Source organism: Ovis canadensis, chromosome 6, assembly GCF_042477335.2.
Source record: "Ovis canadensis isolate MfBH-ARS-UI-01 breed Bighorn chromosome 6, ARS-UI_OviCan_v2, whole genome shotgun sequence".
Lineage (NCBI taxonomy): Eukaryota > Metazoa > Chordata > Mammalia > Artiodactyla > Bovidae > Ovis > Ovis canadensis.
In genome coordinates, this window is record NC_091250.1 from 19,854,269 (window position 1) to 19,874,140 (window position 19,872).

General features: G+C 44.2%; 1 protein-coding gene across 2 annotated transcripts in view; it reads left to right on the forward strand.

The window, feature by feature from the left end:
- The first annotated feature begins 2,317 nt into the window (after positions 1-2,317).
- Positions 2,318-19,872, forward strand: part of NDNF (neuron derived neurotrophic factor) — a 42,628-nt gene continuing 25,073 nt past the window's right edge. Inside the window, exons 1-2 of one of the 2 annotated variants that reach the window (XM_069592945.1) lie at positions 2,318-2,442; positions 3,109-3,237. In XM_069592945.1, coding sequence (XP_069449046.1) covers positions 3,224-3,237 — 14 coding nt within the window. In that variant the 5' untranslated portion in view covers positions 2,318-2,442; positions 3,109-3,223. Of the gene's footprint in view, positions 2,443-2,604; positions 3,238-19,872 lie in introns of those variants that run through there. The other variant, XM_069592944.1, reaches the window with a different exon arrangement.

A 19,872-nucleotide genomic window follows, 5' to 3' on the forward strand; every position in this document is an offset into this window, starting at 1 on the left:
ACATCCAGATCCCAGGCTCGCTGTCGGGGTCACAGTCCCCTCGAGGCCTGGTTGCATTGGTCCCCCTGCCACCTTTCCCCCTCGTCAAACATCCTTTGCTTCCTCGGCTTCATCAGCACTGCCCCTCCTTGACCTCCTCTTCCCTCTGGGGTCTCCCATCCGGTTCTTTGGAAGGCCGCTCTCACCCCATCCAGCCCTAGAACATCAGCGTTCTGCCAGCTCCTTCCTCAGTCTTCCCTGCCTGACCGCGTTCCCCTGCTCTCTGGCTTCAAGAGACACCTGAACGCTGCTGACTCCTGAGGGATGCATCCAGCTTGGACCCTCTGTGCTAGGAATGTTGTTTCTGGCTGCTTATACGGTGTTGCATCCAGATGTCCCCCAGGCCTCCCGAGCTCAACAAGTCTAAGACAACTCATCCCATCTCTCCTCAAACTGCTCCTCTCTACACACTGTGTCTCTTGGCAAATACCTGCCCCTGTGCCCCGGCCAGAAATCCAGGAGGCAGTCTAGACTCCTCCTCCTTTCCAGGACGCTCCCGTGCAATCAATCACTAGGTCCTGCTATCGTTCCCTAAACATCCCCTGAGCTGTCCTAACTTTCCCACTGGTGCTTCAACTGCCTTAGTTAGGACCTAAGTTTTTCTCTGGAAATAGACCTCGTCACTGTTATCTGCTTGTCTTCTACAGTGATGCCAGCGGTAACTTTTCAAAACTGGGATTTGATGACATTTGAAAACCTTAAAATTCGTCCTTGCTTAAAAACCTTAGTGATTTCCCCAACCATGTACCACCTACAGAAAGTTCTGGTTCTTTGGGCCTAAAGAGTGTGGTGTGGCCTGGCCTTGCTTGCTTCAGCCACACCTAACTTTTTCCACTTTCCAGGACAAGCCATGTACTTGGACACTTTTCTGACTTTTTCATTGCTTTTCTCAGTTTGTGGGTACTCTTTCCTCCCCCATACTTGTTTGCCTGGGATTCTCTTCCTCATCCTTCAGAACTCTACACTAAAATCTCTACTAAGAGAAACTTTTAAAAGGGAGTCAGCTGCTTCTTTTTCCACGTTCCTACGGAAACACGCACAAACATACCTTATGGAACTAATCACATTTTCACTGATGCTTCTGTCCCCCCACCAGGCTGTGAACTTCTGAAAGGCCAGCATTATGTCCTATCTTGAAATATCAGCACCAAGACATATATGGTACACAGTAGGCACTTAGTAGTGGCTTCCCTTGTGACTCAGTGGTAAAGAATCTAGCTGTCAATGCAGGAGATGAAAGAGACCAGGGTTTGATCCCTGTGTTAGGAAGATCCCCTGGAGAAGGAAACAACAACGCACTCACGTATTCTTGCCTGGAGAATTCCATGGACAGAGGAGCCTGGCTGGCCCCAGTCCATGGGGTTGCAATAGTCAGACTTGACTTAGCAGTTAAACCATCACCAACAGGCACTTAATAAAGGTGTGTTACTGAGTTCTCCAGTGACCTGTTTGGGACCATATCTCATAAGTGCAGAAGTCATTCTTGCAGATCTTCTGAGCAGAGATCCACTTCCTCTATTGTCTCATCTGCTAAAAATATATGATCTCAGCGTCCCTTTTAGCGTTTAAAAATTCTAAGCCTTTTATAAAGTGATTTTGTGAAGTAAATCCGTTTAATAAATCCACCTACTGCACTGTTCTCATCCAGGAGACACAAAACTTAAGGAGTTGCATTGGACTGCTCTCTCTGGTGACCAGGTATTTAAGAACAATATGATCGGGGTAAGGGTGATTTTCATCTTATCTTTGTTTTTCCGTGGCAATGAGAAGCGGGCAAGTATTTTTCATGGTTTCATTATTGACTCTATATCTTAACAAACTGTATGTTCCGAGAACTTAAAATCCAAGGGTCTAAAACCCAGGTTTGCTGAAAACTAGGCTCGCAGTTGCGAAAGTGAGATCACTAAATCACTCAGGTTTTTTGCACACCACCCCGCTCGCTTCCCCTATGTTTTCCTGTGCCCAGGCCAGGTTGCTAATTAGGTAACTTCTTATCATAATTGCCTAGTCAGCCTTAATGGCTTCACACACTGCTCTGTCTCTCACTGGTCCCGTAGGGCCGCTTTTCAATTGTTAAAACAGCTGCTGAGTTTCCAACCGGAGGAGGCTCGGAGCGCGCCGAGGGGGAAGCGCTCCCCGGCTGAAGACTGTGGTAGGCAGGCGGCCGCGGGGAAAGTGGGACATGCATGCACGGTCTGCACACTATGCTCTCCGCCTCCAACCTCGATTTTAGTTCGTCTCCCCACCCCGCCCCCAAATCAACACGAGTTCCCCCCATGTGCACCCGGGTCTCCCTGACAGTGGGATGCCCTTGGGCGCGTCTCTCTGGGTTTCGCAGCTCTGACCCGGTGTCTGCGGGCCTCCTTCTGCTTCTCTGCTGCTGGCTGGGAGGTCAGGAGGGAAGTACGTCTCCCGCGATGCCGCCCGCGAGGGTCTCTGTTTGAGGAGCGCTGGGTCGCCGGCTGTGTGTGTGTGTGTGTGTGCGTGTGTGTGTGTGTGTGTGTGTGTGTGCGTGCGAGCGCGCGCGCGCGATGGCGCGCAGCGGGAGGGAGGGAGGAACTGAGCGGGAGACGGTGGGCAGAGGCGGGAGGGGGCGGGCGGGCAGCGGCGGGGCGGGCGGGGAGCGGCTCCGGGCTTCAGCAGTGACACTCGGCAGAGATCAGCACTCCCGGCTCAGCGGCGCGAGAGAGCGGAGCGAGCCCAGCCGCGCCCCCGCCGCCGCCGCCGGGTGCGCCCGACCCTCTGCGCGCCGCGCTCCAGCCTGGCGCCGGCGTCCCGAGCGGCGTCCGCCGAGCCCGCAGCCGCTCCCAGCTCCGCCGCATCCTCCTCCGGCCGCCCGGCCCCCAGCACCACCCCCCGGCCTTTTAAAAGGACCTCCCGCCGCTCGCGCGCTCTGCCCCGGGGTTTCCCCGGGCCCCGCGCTTCGCCCTGCTCTACTTCTCAGCAACTTCGGCGGCCGCACGCCGCCGGTTGTCGCCCGCCTTTGAAGTTTGCAGCGCCGACCGCAAAGTTAGGACACTTCGGGCGATTTCATTTTCCCCCCCTCTTTTATCTGCCTCCCCCTCCAAGTGCTTGTGGTTCCTGAGTACCAGTGTTCAGCATCTTGGCCGGAGCAGCCGGGGACGTGGACTTGTTCGCACACCACACCTCGGGGAGGGATCTTTCCTCTTCCCTTCAGAAAAACATGCATTTTGTAAGGTAAGTAGCGAGGAGGGGAAAAAAAAAAAAAAAAGCCGACGTCCCGCCGCCTCGCCCAGCCACCCGAGACCTGGCGCAAGGAGCGCCCACCCCGGCGGGCTGGTCGGGGAGAAGGCGAGGCGCGTATGCCGGGGCCCGCCGGGCGCTCGGTCCCCGCTGGCCGAGGGCGCCGGCTCCCGAGGAGCTGAGGGCAGCAGGGCGTGGAGCAGGTCCCCGCGGGTGCCCCAGGCGGGCTTCGCGCTGGGCGGCCCCGGAGGTGCAGGGAGAGCGTACTCAGGCCCGGGACGCGGGGCCGAGTGCCCGGGCTGCGGCGGCGTCCTGGGAGCCGCGGAGCCTGTACCCCCCGACTTGGCCCGCCCGCCCCGGGTTCATGCCCTCCGCCCGCCGCTGCAGGAAGCCTGCGGGACCTGGGGTCTCGCAAGGCGCGTCTCAGCGTGAAGCGAGAAGCGAGGGCTCTGGCTGGTGCGAGGGGCGGGCTCCTGGCGGACTGTCCCGGGGTCTCTGCCCGGCCTTGCCCCGGGGGACCTCCCACCGCTTCGGCTCCTCAGGCATCCTTGGCGGGTTAAGGCGAGCATCGAGCATCGTCAGAGAAACTTCCTCGAGCCGAGCGGGGTGGCCCGGTGACCTGATCCTACTTTTGCCTGGAAAGCAAAACTGCCACCGAGGGCACGCTTCTTCCCGCCGCAGATGGAGCGCCCCAGTCCCGTCTGTGCGGGAGCCGGGGTTCGCCCGCCCTTCGGGCTGCAGTCGGGCCGGCCCCGACCCTTTGGAATCCGAACGAGCGGCTCCAGGTCCCAGCTGTTCTCTTGGAGCGGGGGGCACTTCGCAAACTGCTCGTCTGGGGGTACGGTTTCGGTACACCCTGCTCCCTCGGTGCCCCCTTCTCACCGCACGCCTCCTCCCGCGGAGGTCCAGGCGGGAGGACTCCGCGCAGCCCCCGCGCCCGCTGCGCGCGGGTCCCCGAGGCCCGCGGAGCTCAGCGCGGGCCCTCTGCGCTCGGCTCAGCTAGCCTTCGGGCGGGTCGCGGGTCCCCTCCCGGTCCCCTTCGGGGCGCTGCCCAGCTCCCGCTCCTGGGTACAAGTCGCTCCCAGAAACCGAGACCTTGAGCGGGAAATGAACCTGAGAAATTGTTTCTGGGTGTGTTTGTTAATTGGTGTAACAGAATTCTTTTTAGCAACTTAGTTGGGTTGTAAATTTTTTTTTTTTACTTCTCATCTTTCGATCCCGCTAAATCGCACAAAACGCATGTGTATGTATTTTCGTTGCTGATCTCCGAACACTCTAAGCTCTCTTAACCCCCCTCCACCCCTCCTCCTCCCGCCTCGCTTCCTGAACCTTTTTTTCTTTTCTGAAGGAGGGAATCTCCGCACCTCCTCCTCCTCTCCTCCCACCCGATCCCTGAGCGCCTGTGAGAACCAGGGGAGTCGTCAATGGAAATAAATAGGACCCCGCTCCATTCTCCGCCCCCTTCAAACAAGTAAAATCCTCCCCGGGCTCACAGAAGTAGAGATAAAACATCCCTCCCGAGGGAGCGGTTGTCGGCATTTGATGGGATTGAATTGTTTTATTATCCTGAAAGACGTGACGGATGGATGCGAGAGCAAAGATTCGAACAGACCAGAGTGTACTGAGGGCTATCGGTATTTATTACTCATTATTGTTTATTAAAAGTGATAATAAGGTCCGTAACCCTAGCTGAAGGCTGTGTTTATAGTTGGTTTTGATTCTATGTCAGTCTCTTATTACAGTGGTTTCAGAAAGTGAAAACACCAAAAGGATATTAATTCCTCACACTCATTCTGCATATGGAATTAATCAAATGTCAAAAAAGATTCTGTTTACCAAAGTTTTAACCCATGAACTTTTGTAAGGTTGCAGTCATATAAATGTCCTCATTTGCCTCAATTTGTCTTCTTAAAGTTCAAAAAACTTGGCAACATAATTAATTACGGTCCCAATTCCCATTTTCAATCTAAACCTGTATTCAGGATTATATTAAAATATCCCATCATTTATCCTTTAAAAGTGACTCTGAAGAGTTTAAATTCTTGACGGGGTACAGGTGGCTGTGGGGAGCAGGGAATGAGGGACCCAGAAATTTTGAGAAATACTATTTCATATTTCTCTCAAAAGCCCTTCACTTCTTCCTTAAAAAAAGAAATGTTTTTTCCTTTGCACAGTTCTTAACTTCAGTGAATGTACTTAATCTTTACCACACACTCGAAACATAACAGCTAGCAGCTTTGTGCATATTATTGTTTTCCTTTTTTATGTCAGGACATTTATTCATTAAACCTGTATGTTGAAGTCGAGGTGGCAGGCTCAGCGTGCCAATAGCACTGTTTTAGTTAGTAACTATCATAAAAAAGAAGCTAGACCTCTGTAATGGGCCTAAATTGCTATGAATTATGTGTGGTTTAAATTACACATTTATTTCAGCAGAGATGAAACCATGAATACAAAACATCTTTGAATCACTTGCAGATACAGCTTTTATCTCTTTAAAATGTAACAAATTATATAAGTGAAAAATACCTTTCTGTGAATGAGAGAAGCCGGCTTCCTCAGTTTATTTTTCCTGAGTTTATTGAACATTCAGGTAGTGAAGTATGAATGTTCAAGAGTAAAGAATAATAGCATGTAAGGGAATGCTACATTTGAGGTAGCCACAGTGGGTCAGGTAACAATGGCAACTTTTTCAGTTGGCTTCATGAGCCTGGTGATTCAGATTTTCATTTTTTCACTTGGATTTATTGACCAGACTGTGTGATAGTGGGGGAAATGTGTTGTCAACCTCCATGATTTGAAACGAAGGTGGGGAAAGATAGAAATAAAGTGTATCTGTGTTAGCTACCTATGTTCATTTTTCTGTTCAGTCTGTCTACACATTAGAATTTTTATTTTAAAGCCAATTGTGTTTGTGTTGTCATTTTTAGAACGGAACTTATTTTTCATTTTGCTGACGGATGAGTAGATAGTAGAAATGAACAGTTATGTCTGAATTAACAGTATGAGTAGCATGATTTCACATAATTTGCCTTGATTTAAATTATTTTAATCCCTCTTCCTTAGTCTTCCCCAAGATTCGGTGGTTGACTATAGTAACCAGGTTGTGTTCTCTGAAACTTACTTGCTCCCTGTCTTCTTGTCAGGTGTTGCTTTGGGGACCAGTGCATTCATAGTAGCATCCTGGTAATAGATGAAACTTGCCAACGTCAATAGCCTTTAGGTAGACACCAGAAACAGCGCGCTCTATGATCTTCTGTACTGGGTCAAAGGCAAGCATAACCTGCAAAGATCAGTCAGATTATTCATTTGACCTTGAAACAGTGTCTGATACCTCTAAATATTTGTTTTGGAATGATTATTCTGAAAAATGTAATTTATTCTCCCTCATTGGTTCGCAATTACTTAATAGAAGCAACAGCTTAAAAAGTTTTAGTTGGATAGTCAGTCACTCCAAATCTGTGTTGAAACAGATTTTAAAATTCGAGTCCTCCAACATTTAAATACTCCATTTAAAGATACTTTGCAGTTTAAATCCTGAATTAGGCTAAGTTCTGCTTTATTTTTCCTCTGTATTGCTCCATTTGAAAATACTTTGCAATTTAAATACTGAATTTGGGCTAAGTTCTGCATTATTTTTCCTCTGTATTGCAATGCAAAGCAATACCTAAGATGCATGCAGTTGTGCTTCCAAACGTTACTTTCTACCTAGGAAGAAAAGTAAATACTGCTGTTGTCATTGTGGTTAAAGAAAGAAAAAAAGAATCTTATAATATGCCATGGAAAAACAGAATTGCTAATATTTTATTGAGCCACCCAGGGGTATATTGACCATACATTCAGTTTATGTTGCTTGGGAAACCAGCACCATCTTAGTGTGAAATCTGTGTTTATTTGGATGTGTGTGTGTGTATCCGTTGCCTGTTCTGAGTTGCCACCTGAAAATGTGCTGTTCTGTGTCCCACCGATGCCCACGCCAGGCAGAACCAGAAGCAGGTGGTTTCTTGGCTGCTCACTTCCTAAACACACTTCTTAAACTCAAAGACGCTATATCTACATCTGCCCCTCCATTTTGATTTTTTTACCGAAAACTGCAAACCAATACATAGTCTTTTGAAATATTTGGAGCATATATATATATGAAATATGTAATATTAATTCACCCAAAATAAAAAGGCATTGCTTGTTTTACATTTTAAAAATAAGAGTAAGGCATTTGATCAGTACGGAATAAAAGCAAACTAGCAATGTGTTTCTGCAGACTTTTCCCTTTGGGATGAAGAAACAGATTTGACCACAGAACAGCTGGATATTGGGTCCCATTACAATGTCAATTTTTTAAAGAACTCACCAAGCTAGATTTGATTTAAGCTTTGCTTTAAAGTCTGCAGACTTCAAGTTTATAAGTATAGAAACTTCCAAGATTACATGTTATTCCTTCAGTAAGGTCCAGATCCTTTGGAAACTGATTTATTTTAGTAAGTTGGTGAATAGATTTTGGCTTTCATTTGTTAATTTTTCCTTGTAGCAAATTTGGAAATGACACATATTTAATGTTTCATATATTTCTCTGAAGTATTTATTTTCAGTTTCACTTATAAAAATTCTGAAATAACTCTTTTGAGAAAGAAAAATGTGGCACAATGTATATAGTTAAATTATCAAATGTCTCTTAAAATTATTCTTTCGAAAGAATTTGCTGCCTTTTGCATAGTTATAAGAAAAGAAAAAATATTTTTAGAAATAATGGGGTTATATAAACTTTGGAAGGAAGATAACAAAAATATGATTATACAGGATTGAAAATCAACTCATTTGAGTGGAACTCGTAAGACACGCTCAATCGTGTCTGACTCTGTGGCCCCATGGACTGTAGCCTCCCCATGCTCCTGTGTCCATGGGATTCTCCAGGCAAGAACGCTGCAGGGTAACCATTTCCTTCTCCAGGGGATCTTCCCAACCCAGAGACTGAACCCAGATCTCCTGCACTGCATGCAGATTCTTTCCCCTCTGGGCCACTAGGAAACTCCAGCTTTTTCTCTTAGACACTGCCTCTGCAGTGTGGAGATCTCACATGTAATAACCAAAGAACAAAACTCAAGTTAGCCATATGTACTCGTGTCTGGTTTCTAGCTGAAATGATTTCAACCAATAGTCTCAATGGTTTCAGCCAATACTAAAGGAACTGGTAACTGTTTTAAGTTTTTGTCTGTTAGTCTTTCTTCTCCCTAACATGAAATCGAGGTCAGAGCCCTCTTCTTCCAGCTGCACACTCAAACAGCAATGTATTCCATAATCAAAAGATATAGCCAAAACACATGGGTAATATTCAAATGGGTGTTTTACTAACAACAAAAGATTTCATAGCTACCTCTTTCTCTCTGTGGCAACATCCATATATATATATATATATCTAGACAAAATATGAAAGTTATCATTTTCTAAAATAAGTAGTAAAAACTGAATCCATAATTAGAAAGATTTGTGAGGCATGATACCTTCTTTTGGAAATCACCGTGATTGTTTTTAAAGTTATGGAAAGTATGAATAAGTGTTTGTATGCAAAGATAGATAATATCATATCTCGACAGCTGACAAAATGGCAAATGCTGTGGTGCTTGCATGGAAATATTATATTTAAAAGGGGAAAATCTAATGTAAAAGAGCTCGATTTATTTAGGGTTAATTTCTCCAAAGTAGGTGCCTCTTGGAGTAAATAGATGTTTACAACTTATGGCACATCACAATGAAAAGTAAACCCTAGCAATGCCTGTGAACCTAGGAGATGGCTTTCATTATTTTCTTTTGCCCAAGTCATACGAACTCTAAGCCCGTAGGCATTGCCAAGTGTAACATTATGCATTTTATTCCAGCAATAAAATGTGTTTCTGACTAAATTATCGGTCATACCAAACACATACCCATGAACATCAATGTATTTGATCCTTCTTAGTTATCTTGTTTAAAATACATTTAAAGGTAAATAATAAATACTAGTATATATATATCATGATTTAAATCTACATGTTGTTCATAGGTTGATAGTACTCAGTAAATGTTGTAATTTCACATTAAATTATAACATTCACTAAAATTCCCTGATATTATCAAAAGCTTCAAATCAGGTTGATTCAGAAGTAGCTAGATCCTGTAATTGAAGAGATATTTGTAGCCAGCAGGGGCGACAGAGATCAGAAACAGCAGTGCTGGCCAGAACACCAGGCAAACTGAGAAAGACACAGCGGCCACTCGACTCTCGGCTTTTCCAAGTCTCAGCTGGAGAGCGTCTCGGTTCTAGCACTGATCCTTCAAAAGTTTGCTAAAATCGCTATGAAAATACATTACTTTCTGTGGAAAAATAAAATTGCCTGTTTAATGGGAGATACAAATTTAACACTCTAACAATTGCAGTAGCAGAATTAACTGTACTAGTAGATAAACTGACAGACAGGTCCGCCAAGACATGTCCTGAGAGGTATTGGGGACCCTGCCTCAACGAGGTCTCTCACAGTACTAAACACCACCTGGAAAAATTTGCTTGTTCATTTTTCAAGTAATTTTGTTTTTCACTGGCCTCTATAAATATGAAAATATCCCTGGGATGGGAAACAGGGTAAAGCAGCAGTGGGCTAATATCTTCCAAAGATGTTCAGTTCAGTTCAGTTCAGTCGCTCAGTCGTGTCCGACTCTTTGCGACCCCATGAATTGCAGCACACCAGGCCTCCGTGTCCATCCCCAACTCCCGGAGTTCACTCAGACTCACGTCCATTGAGTCAGTGATGTCATCCAGCCATCTCATCCTCGGTCATCCCCTTCTCCTCCTGCCCCCAATCCCTCCCAGCATCAGAGTCTTCTCCAATGAGTCAACTCTTCACATGAGGTGGCCAAAGTACTGGAGTTTCAGCTTTAGCATCAATCCTTCCAAAGAAATCCCAGGGCAGATGTTAATAGCTAGATAAAGCAGATTGGAATGCGGCTAGTTTAAGGCAGAATTTGAGAGGGGGTGTGCCTTGGGCTCTCTCAGCTCTCCTTTAGACAGCCTACTTTAGTACACACCTCTTCCATGTTCTCTTCCTCTGGTGATCGATGCTCAGTTTCTTACACTCTAGTGTAAGTTACACGCAGGGCCAGCTCCTTGGGCTGCATTTAGAAGACCCCAGTGCTCAGTTGCATGCTCTGCCATTGCTGAAATTCTGTTGTTGCAATTTTGAAATTCTCCATTTATGAATAAGAGATCTTATATTGGGTCCCACAAACTGTGTAACTCACTTTCATCCTACTTTGGTAGGAATTTAAGACAGAATCTTGATGTCAAGGAATTGGAAAGGACATTTTATAATGTTTTTGCAAGGTTAGATCCAGTGAATATTTGATTTAAAAACACATCAATATTTGATTTTAAAATATTTTAACTAAAAGATATAGGAAACTCTTTTAAACAACTGAGGCAGAAGATTCCCATTGCCTCTAAAATTATACTGACTAGTTAGTTACCAGTTTCTAATAGTGTCAGTCTTGTAGAGCAGCATTCCCTAAAGGTGTTCTTTTCTCCTTTTTCACAGAAACGCAATGTCTCATTATGATGAAAGAAGAAAATAGAAGATGTTTTATCTGTATTTACTTTTATGTATAAAGAAGGAAAATAGTTTTGTTAATATTATTTAATATATCTATTGAAAAAGACAGTGTAACTCACCATATCATAAGGTCATTGAACAATTAAAAAATGGCCAAGGTGATAGCTTCTATGAAGTAAAAATAATGTGAAGTGAAAATGACATTCTAATCAGCCTTTACAAGAAGTAACCTCTGCTCACAAATTAAGTAGGAAAAAAATATACAATTGAATCCACTATAATTAATTATATTTATCTCAGTATGGAATGGCTTGTTATTTTATACAAATGAAATATATATATATATATTTAAAATCACAACTCTAGGAGATTTGGAGACAACACATTACAGAGCCAGAGATACTGAAAGAAGGTGAACAGGTAGCTGAAAAAGCCTCAGTTACATTAGTCATCATAATCTTCAAAAGTATTCTTAATTATTTGTACAAACATCTCATAATTCCTGTTATCGATAATTAGATATTGTACTCCATTATTTTCTGAATATTTCAGTATTTTAAGAGTTAAAAAGTCTCATCTTCATGCTCATAAGAACATATGTTACATTCTGAAATTTTAAAAAATTTATTGTTTTACAGTGTAGTCAGTTATTAATGTGTTAAAGTTGTTTCTGTGCTTTGGATTTCATAATGTGAATGGAAAAGATTCTATTTATTAATATTATCATAGCCCTTGACTGTTTGTAAGATATTTCCACATCTATCATTTTCCTTAATCTTCACAGGAACCCAGTGAGGAAGTTATTATATCCTCCTACTGAGAAATCTGAGACTCAAGTTTCAGACAAACTGAGATAAATTTATCTGAACTTACAAACTTTTAACATAAAGTGATAACTCTTTGGTTTCAGAACTAAAATTGATAAAAATATCTAAATTTTTAAAAATTTAGATTAATTGCCAAATTAATTTGCAAGGATACAATCTGCTTAGTTTTTTAAAATAATTTAATGATTAAAAAATACCATTATTATTGTATAAGCCCACAAGACCTCAATCATAGGCTGCCTATGTGCTACATGTTTCTTTGTTTATTTCTTTTATTTGTTTCTTTGTTTATTTGATATTTGTTTTGATAGTTCAATTTATTAGGAAATTTTTTAGGGGAAAATGATTACATTTTCCACTTTAAAATCTGTGTTTAAGGTCATGCTAAACAACTTTTCTTTGAGAGTAAACACATTTGATGTAAAATAACACAAAGCTTAAGCAAGGATAAGTAGATAAATAACGCCCCACACCTGTCCTTTGAGAAGGCTAAAGGGTTTTTTTTTTCAATAAGGAGAATTTTTGAAAGTGAAATGGGGTAAAGATTGCTGACTATATATAAGGTCTGGTGTAAACCTCTCCTGTCTCCCCACATACCCAAACGCTGCACAGATTCTACCCCAATCACAAAAGGCAAACTAGTTCATCACTTTGCTTTGTTAAGTCTACATGTAGCTAAGAGTACTGGCACCCCACTCTAGTACTCTTGCCTGGAAAATCCCATGCACGGAAGAGCGTGGTAGGCTACAGTCCATGGGGTTGTGAAGAGTTGGACACAACTGAGCAACTTCACTTTCGCTTTTCACTTTTATAGCTATGGAATCAATTGTAGGCAAATCTCTTTTCCTTTCTTTAGCCCTCCTCTTAATTAGTTACACTGACCAGCCATGCAAACCTAAGTGTTAAAATGCCCCAAGATACACTGTTTGTTGTGCCTGATGTGTATATGTGTGTGTAACAGACAAAGATTTAACATACTTTAGAAACAAGTTGTCTGGAAAAAGAAACAATAGAATATTTTCCTCACAAAGTGGAGTCTAATGAGAAAATTAAAAATTAAAGAATGAGTTATAAATGTATTAGAGACATATACCCTCTAATTTTGAAACATATTCCAACTACATATGGTAGGTTTAGTACTGAAAAATCAGTAGGCTGCAAAGTCCGTTTTAACATCAGTATTCAGTGAGGTCAGTGGCTCAGTCATGTCCGACTCTTTGCAACCCCATGGACTGCAGCAGGCAAGGCCTCCCTGTCCATCACCAACTCCCAGAGTTTACCCAAACTCATGTCCATTGAGTTGATGATGCCATCCAGCTATCTCATCCTCTGTCATCCCCTTCTCCTCCTGCCCTCCGTCTTTCCCAGCATCAGGGTCTTTTCAAACGAGTCAGCTCTTCGCATCAGGTGGCCAGAATATTGGAGTTTCAGCCTCGCCATCAGTCCTTTCAATGAACAGCCAGGACTGATCTCCTTTAGGATGGACTGCTTGGATCTCCTTGCAGTCCAAGGGACTCTCAGGAGTCTTCTCCAACACCACAGTTCACAAGCATCAGTTCTTTGGTGCTCAGCTTTCTTCACAATCCAACTCTCACATCTATACATGACCACTGAAAAAACCATAGCTTTGACTAGATGGACCTTTGTTGGTAATGTCTCTGCTTTTAAATATGCTGTCTATGTTGGTCATAGCTTTTCTTCCAAGGAGCAAGCCTCTTTTAGTTTCACGGCTGCAGTCACCATCTGCAGTGATTTTGGAGCCCTAAAAAATAAAATCAGCCACTGTTTCCACTGTTTCCCCATCTATTTGCCATGAAGTGATGGGACCAGAAGCCATGGTCTTAGTTTTCTGAATGTTGAGCTTTAAGCCAACGTTTTCACTCTCCTCTTTCACTTTCATCAAGAGGCTCTTTAGTTCTTCTTCACTTTCTGCCATAAGGGTGCTGTCATCTGCATATCTGAGGTTGTTGATATTTCTCCTGGCAGCGTTGATTTGGGGCTCAGTGGTAAAGAATTTGCCTATGAATGCAGAAGATGCAGGAGACACCAGGTTTGATCCCTGGGTCGGGAAGATCCCTTGGAGAAGGGAGTGGCAGCCCATTCCAGTATTCCTGCCTGGAAAATTCCATGGACAGAGTAGCTTGGTGGGTTATAGTCCATGGGGTCACAAAGACTCAGACACAACTGAGTGACTCAGCATGCAAAAAAAATAGTAATTCTGTACTACAATTATTTTATTATTTCACTAATAATGTGAAATTTTTGAGAGGTAAGATTTGAAGTTAGTTCAGTTTTAAGGTTTTTTTAAAATAGTGATTTCCAAGAAAGTTGGATGGAATTGCACATTTCAGTGGAATAATGAGAGCCATTATAGACATGTATATCACATATTCCAAATATCCTAAACGTTTCAAGCCCTTTAAAACACAATGAGGAATAAGTAAATTCAAATAATGAAAATATTTATACACACACACCCGTATTAATGCTTCAGCCACCAAATTCAGTCTTATAATTGAAAAACTCTATGTTTAAAGTTTATTCACACTTACAAAAACAAGGACCACAAAGAGGCAGTTTGGAAACATCTCTTCGTCTTGGCAGGTTTTATCTTGTAATGAACACCCTTGACCCCCAAGACTCACCAGCTGCAGCTTTTCCTTCATGATTCCCTTAAAAAGATTTTAATAAGACTGAAAGCCACGCCTAACTATATGCCTTACTTTTGAGGTGGGGAGGAAGGAATGAAACAATTGTGGGTGTGAATTCCCACACTGGGTCAGTATTCTGTAGTTAGTCATCTTTCTAATGGTTCTAGGGGTATGTGTTTGTATTATTTCATCATAATTTGCTATAAGCTCTTCATTAAAAGTGACTGTGAGGCCTGTCTGCATCGTCTGCCTTTTGAGTGTCCTGTTCTTCAATCATCCCTTAATCCAGAAATAATAATGCAGAACATCCCGGGAACTGAGCCTAATCCTCAGCTCTCTCATCTCAACACGTGCCTCTTAAAGCCTTTGCTGGATCTAGTGCCCCAAAAGCCTGTGTACACTCACCTTTGAATCAGTTACAGCCCACCTTTTTTTATTAAACAATATTGATGTCTTCAGATAAGGCATATCTAGGGTAACAAAAGGAATAGTAACTGTTTCCTACTGTCTGTGTTAAAAACCTAACATCTCACACTTTCCTCTGTGTTTCTAGTCAGTCTCTTATTAAATTGGAACCTAACCTTTTACCTGATTGATTAGGTAAATAAACGTAGAATAATCTGATGCTGAAACTCCTTCTGATATCTCTGTTGTAAGAGCAAGTCAAAACATGTGTCTTTTGCTGTTGAATAAAATTTTACAGCTAGTTGGACAGCTGGCTTATAGTATTTGTTAATGAGTAGAACTTTCTTTACTTTTAAAAGAGCACACATGTCTACCATTTTTAATCTTATTATAATCCTGGGAAGAATTGTCTTCATTTTGTAGATGAGGGAACTGAAACTCAAAGAGATTAAGTAAGAGGCTTGCACTTTTGCTTAAAGTACAAAAGCCAATAACTGTTCAGTCAGAACTTTTCCAACTCTGATCCTCTTCCTCTAAGTCCAGTGATTATTTTCTATTTTAGGAACTTTGTTAACAGTCCCCAAATGTGAATGAATAAATGAATACATGCATAAAAATTGCACGACGGGGGAGAATGGAACAGAGTAGAAAGACAAACCAAAACTTAAATTCAAGTGTTCGTAGAAACATATAATCCTGAATTGATAGAGGCAAGAGGCAGGAGAACGAGACAGTGAAAGACGAGGGTCTCTAAACCACTAGACTGTCAGCAGCCAGGTGCTGCTTCGATCTCTGGGTCAGGAACATCCCTTGGAGCAGGACATGGCAACCCATGCCGGTATTCCTGCCTGGATAATTCCACGGACAGTGGGGCCTGGCAGGCTACCGCCCACGGGGTCACAGAGAGTCGGACAGGACCGGGCACACACATGCGGTGTCCTTGAAGAATGTGGTCTCATCTCTCCACAGGCTTGCCTCTGAGTGTACAGTTTGTTTGGGGCCTTGGATTTGAAAAGAGTTTAAATACTTTTACTTCATTTTACCAGAACAAGATACTCGTGTGCCCTCTTTCTTCTGGAAATAAGACTAATCTAGTGTTTAACCATGGTCACTGTTTAAGGTCGCTGGTATATCTGTCTCACCCACCTATCACTGGATCATAATATTGTGAGTACAGTTTCATTACTGTTGTGATTTTGTCCTGGGCTTCGGCATGGAAGCCAAATCCTCTTTGGTAGCAAGCAGGCTTTAGTGCTGTCGTACCAAAACAACTGCTGGCGGGGAGGAAGGAGTAAAGCTTCAGGATCAGCAGATACTGGGGAAAAGAAAATTGTCAAAGGCATTCATAACTTGTGTCCTATTTAGCTTTTGCTATCGTTTGTGAAACAGCTTCCGTAAAGCAGCAACTGTCCATGTTGTTGTCATTTGTCCATGACACACCCGTGAAGCGTCACCCACCTCTGCTTGGAGTGGGTTCTGTGTCGCCGCCGTAGAGGGGGCGCGTGGCCATGCCACTCTGGGGGTCTCAAGAAGACACACAGACAATGCAAAATGGGTTGCAGTAGGAGTATGAGCGCGGAAACGTGCACACCTTGATTTCTCTGCGGTTGCAGACGCTGGAGTGAAGAGTGCGCGGAAGTTTGCCCCCAGAGAGGGGGCGACGGTGCCCCAGCCACAGGGGCGGCAGGTCCTCCTGGTGCCCAGAGGGTGTAGAAATGAGTCTGCAGGAGCAGAGGGGCTGTGACCCAAAGGGCCTCACGGGCGTGGCCTTCAGACTGTGCTTCACAGGAAGCATATGACTTTTTTTTTTTTCAGCAGAAGAATGAAATAGATTTCATTTATCAAGGGGACCGAGCAGTGCTGTGTAGGACTGAGGAGAGATCCAGGGGACACGGGTGTGAGAGCAGGCAGGGGAGGGTCAGTAAGTGGACGGTGAGGCGCTGGCCACTTGGGTAGAGAAGAGAGAGCGCCTTTGAGAGGAGATGTAGCAGGGGAGGGGCAGGATGTGATGGGTCATGCAATGTGGGGACTAAAACCTCAGGGAACGTTGAACTTCCTGGTTCAGCAGCTGGCAGGACGAGTGCTGCTGAAGTAATACCAGTGTGCACTGATTTCAAGGTAGCCCTTCAGCAGTCTCGCCGGGTTTGTTGTCTGAAATGGCACAGTGTCTCCAGTACCTTTCAGACAGCAAACTTGGAAACCAAGGTTCAGAGTGGTTCCACGTGTTTAATCGGCCCACAGTAGCGATGGTATAGAAGGGTTCCCAGTAACAGAGCCCAGATTCAGGTTGGCCACTCCACACCGTGAGGGTTAGATGCCTGGGAAAGGAAGGAAAATGGCTCTGGAGCTAGCACTCAGCCTGGAGGAAGCAGCCAACGACCATCCCCAGCAGCCTTGCACGGTCCAGAACGTTTAGGGATCTTTCTAATGGGAGACATTTCAAATTACCTTCTGACTCTTAGCAACCCCATGGACCGCAGCATGCAAGGCCTCCCTGTCCATCTCCAACTCCCGGAATTTACTCAAACTCATGTCCATTGAGTCAGTGATGCAGTCCAGCCATCTCATCCTCTGTCGTCCCCTTCTTCTCCTGCCCTCAATCTTTCCCAGCATCATGGTCTTTTCAAACGAGTCAGCTCTTCACCTCAGGTGGCCAAAGTATCGGAGTCTCAGCTTCAGCATCAGTCCTTCATCAGTCCAATGAACACCCAGGACTGATCTCCTTTAGGATGGACTGGTTGGATCTCCTTGAACTCCAAGGGACTCTCAAGAGTCTTCTCCAACACCACAGTTCAAAAGCATCAATTCTTCAGTGCTCAGCTTTCTTTATAGTCCAGCTCTCACATCCATACATGACTACTGGAAAAACCATAGTTGACGAGATGGACCTTTGTTGGCAAAGTAATGTCTCTGCTTTTGAATACGCTGTCTATGTTGGTCATAATTTTCCTTCCAAGGAGTAAGCATCTTTTAATTTCATGGCTGCAGTCATCATCTGCAGTGATTTTGGAGCCCCCCCAAATTAAGTCTGTATCTCCATTTATTTGCCATGAAGTGATGGGACCAGATGCCATGATCATAGTTTTCTGAATGTTGAGCTTTAAGCCAACTTTTTCACTCTCCTCTTTCATTTTCATCAAGAGGCTCTTTAGTTCTTCACTTTCTGCCATTAGGGTGGTATCATCTGATATCTGATATTTACCTTACTTCCATCTATAAGCTTCTCGAAAGCAATAAAATTAAGCAAATATTTATTTAGTGCTTATTTGTGCAGAACTAAAAAAGTCTACATTGAGGATATAAAGAGTAAAAAAGTAATTTCTGTCTAAGGGGCACTTTCTTGGGTAAACTCATGTTATATAAGCCTCATGAAGGGCTTTTTTTTAGGGACAAGGGAAAAAACAAAAATAGCTATAATTCAAGTGAGATAAGAAAGTACAGAAGAACCAAAGTCTCTGGTTTTTACAGGAGAACTGTGGTTCAGCTTTATCCGCCTTCAAAGTCCCCAAGGAACTCACAATAGGCACTTAATAAACACCAGCTCACTTACTGACAGTGTACAGAGAGAGCTCAGATAACAAGCCATCTAAGTAAACACCACACTGCTGCAATCCTATTAGGAATCTCCCTAGGGAAAGTCAGGCAGCATCCTTTCTCTGTAGGAACACCTCCTACTTTTTAAAGTGCTCTGTTCAGTTTCACCGCTTTATCAGATAAGTAATTCACCACGTTCCAGCCTCCTTCCCTGTCAGGCCCTGCCAGGCCCTGCCAGGCCCTGGACTAGCTGGGCTAGCCACAGGACTTCTAATCTTTCTTTCATCTGATAATGGACCTTGAAAAACTGTGGTGTTGCCCTTCCTCGCACCCCCCCCCCCACCTCGGGGTTAACATTGGTCAGCTGTCCCCCACGTGATGTGATTGTCACTGTGGTCCCTGAGGCTTGCCCGTGTGGGCGCAAGCCTTTGGGTGGCTGAGGGTTTTATTGTTGGCGACCCCATGGACTGTGGCCCACCAGGCTCCTCTGTCCATAGAATTTTCTGTGGCAAGAATACTGGAGTGAATTGCCATGCCCTTCTCCAGGGGATCTTCCCAATTCAGGGATCAAACCCCAGTGTCCTGAACTGCAGACAGATTCTTTAACACTGAGCCACAGGGTAACCCAGTTCATGCAGGCAAATTCCTGAATGAAGCCCGGGAGATGAAGCAGGTCCTTCCCCTCGGTCTTCCTCAGTTTCCTCATCTGTAAAGGTCCCTTCTAGGCCCAATATTTGGTGGTTCTCGGGGCTTAGTCTCTCCATCAGGTCCCTGTTGAAACAGCGCTTTCTCAGAGAGATCTTCCCCGGGCACTCAGCTAGCTCTGTCCCCTCCAGCCTTCCCCGCTCTGTGGCTTCCCCTCCTGCCTCTTCACCGCTCATTTGCATCACAGTGCTCCTGCTCTCAGGGATCTTTATGTGGAGCCTCTCTTAAATCCAACAAAGTGTAAGCTTTGCAAGCATGAGAACCTCACGCAAGCATCTTGTTCACTGCTCTATTTCCAGACCTCAAGAGTGCCTAGCACAGAGTAAGTACCCAATAACTGTTTGTTGAATCAGCCAGTGAGCTCTGCAATTCCACCATGCTTGCTCTCCGAGAAAGGTTTCTGTTGTCACTGCCTTGTGGATGAATATCACTTTTTATTATATCACTAGAAGCTTGGGTATAAAAGATTTCTTTGATCATAACCGATGGAAGAGGCAGCCCATGTGTTCAGCAGAGCTGGCAGAATTGCCAAAGCAAGTTTTAAAACCAGGTTTGTCCTGAGAACAAGAATCTCTCTGAACTCAGATAATTGAAGTACCTGGTTTTGTTAGTATGATGAGTAGAACTAAAAAAACCTTTTAGATTTTGAAGTTCTTTTGAGAAGATAGTATGTGTGCTCTGGGATAGATGGGAAGGACAGAACGTTTCAAGGTTGTTGCTGATGCATGAGTCAAGAGATGGATGAATTTTTAGAATCCTGCTACAGTATTTTGCTTTCATCTTTTGGTTTTTATCCTTGCTGTCACTAACACACAAAACCAGTAACAAGGGGCTTCCTTTGTGATCTAGTGGTTAAGAATCTGCTTGTCAATGCAGGGGACGTGGGTGCGATTCCTGGTTGGTGAAGATCCCACACCTGGTAGAGCAAGT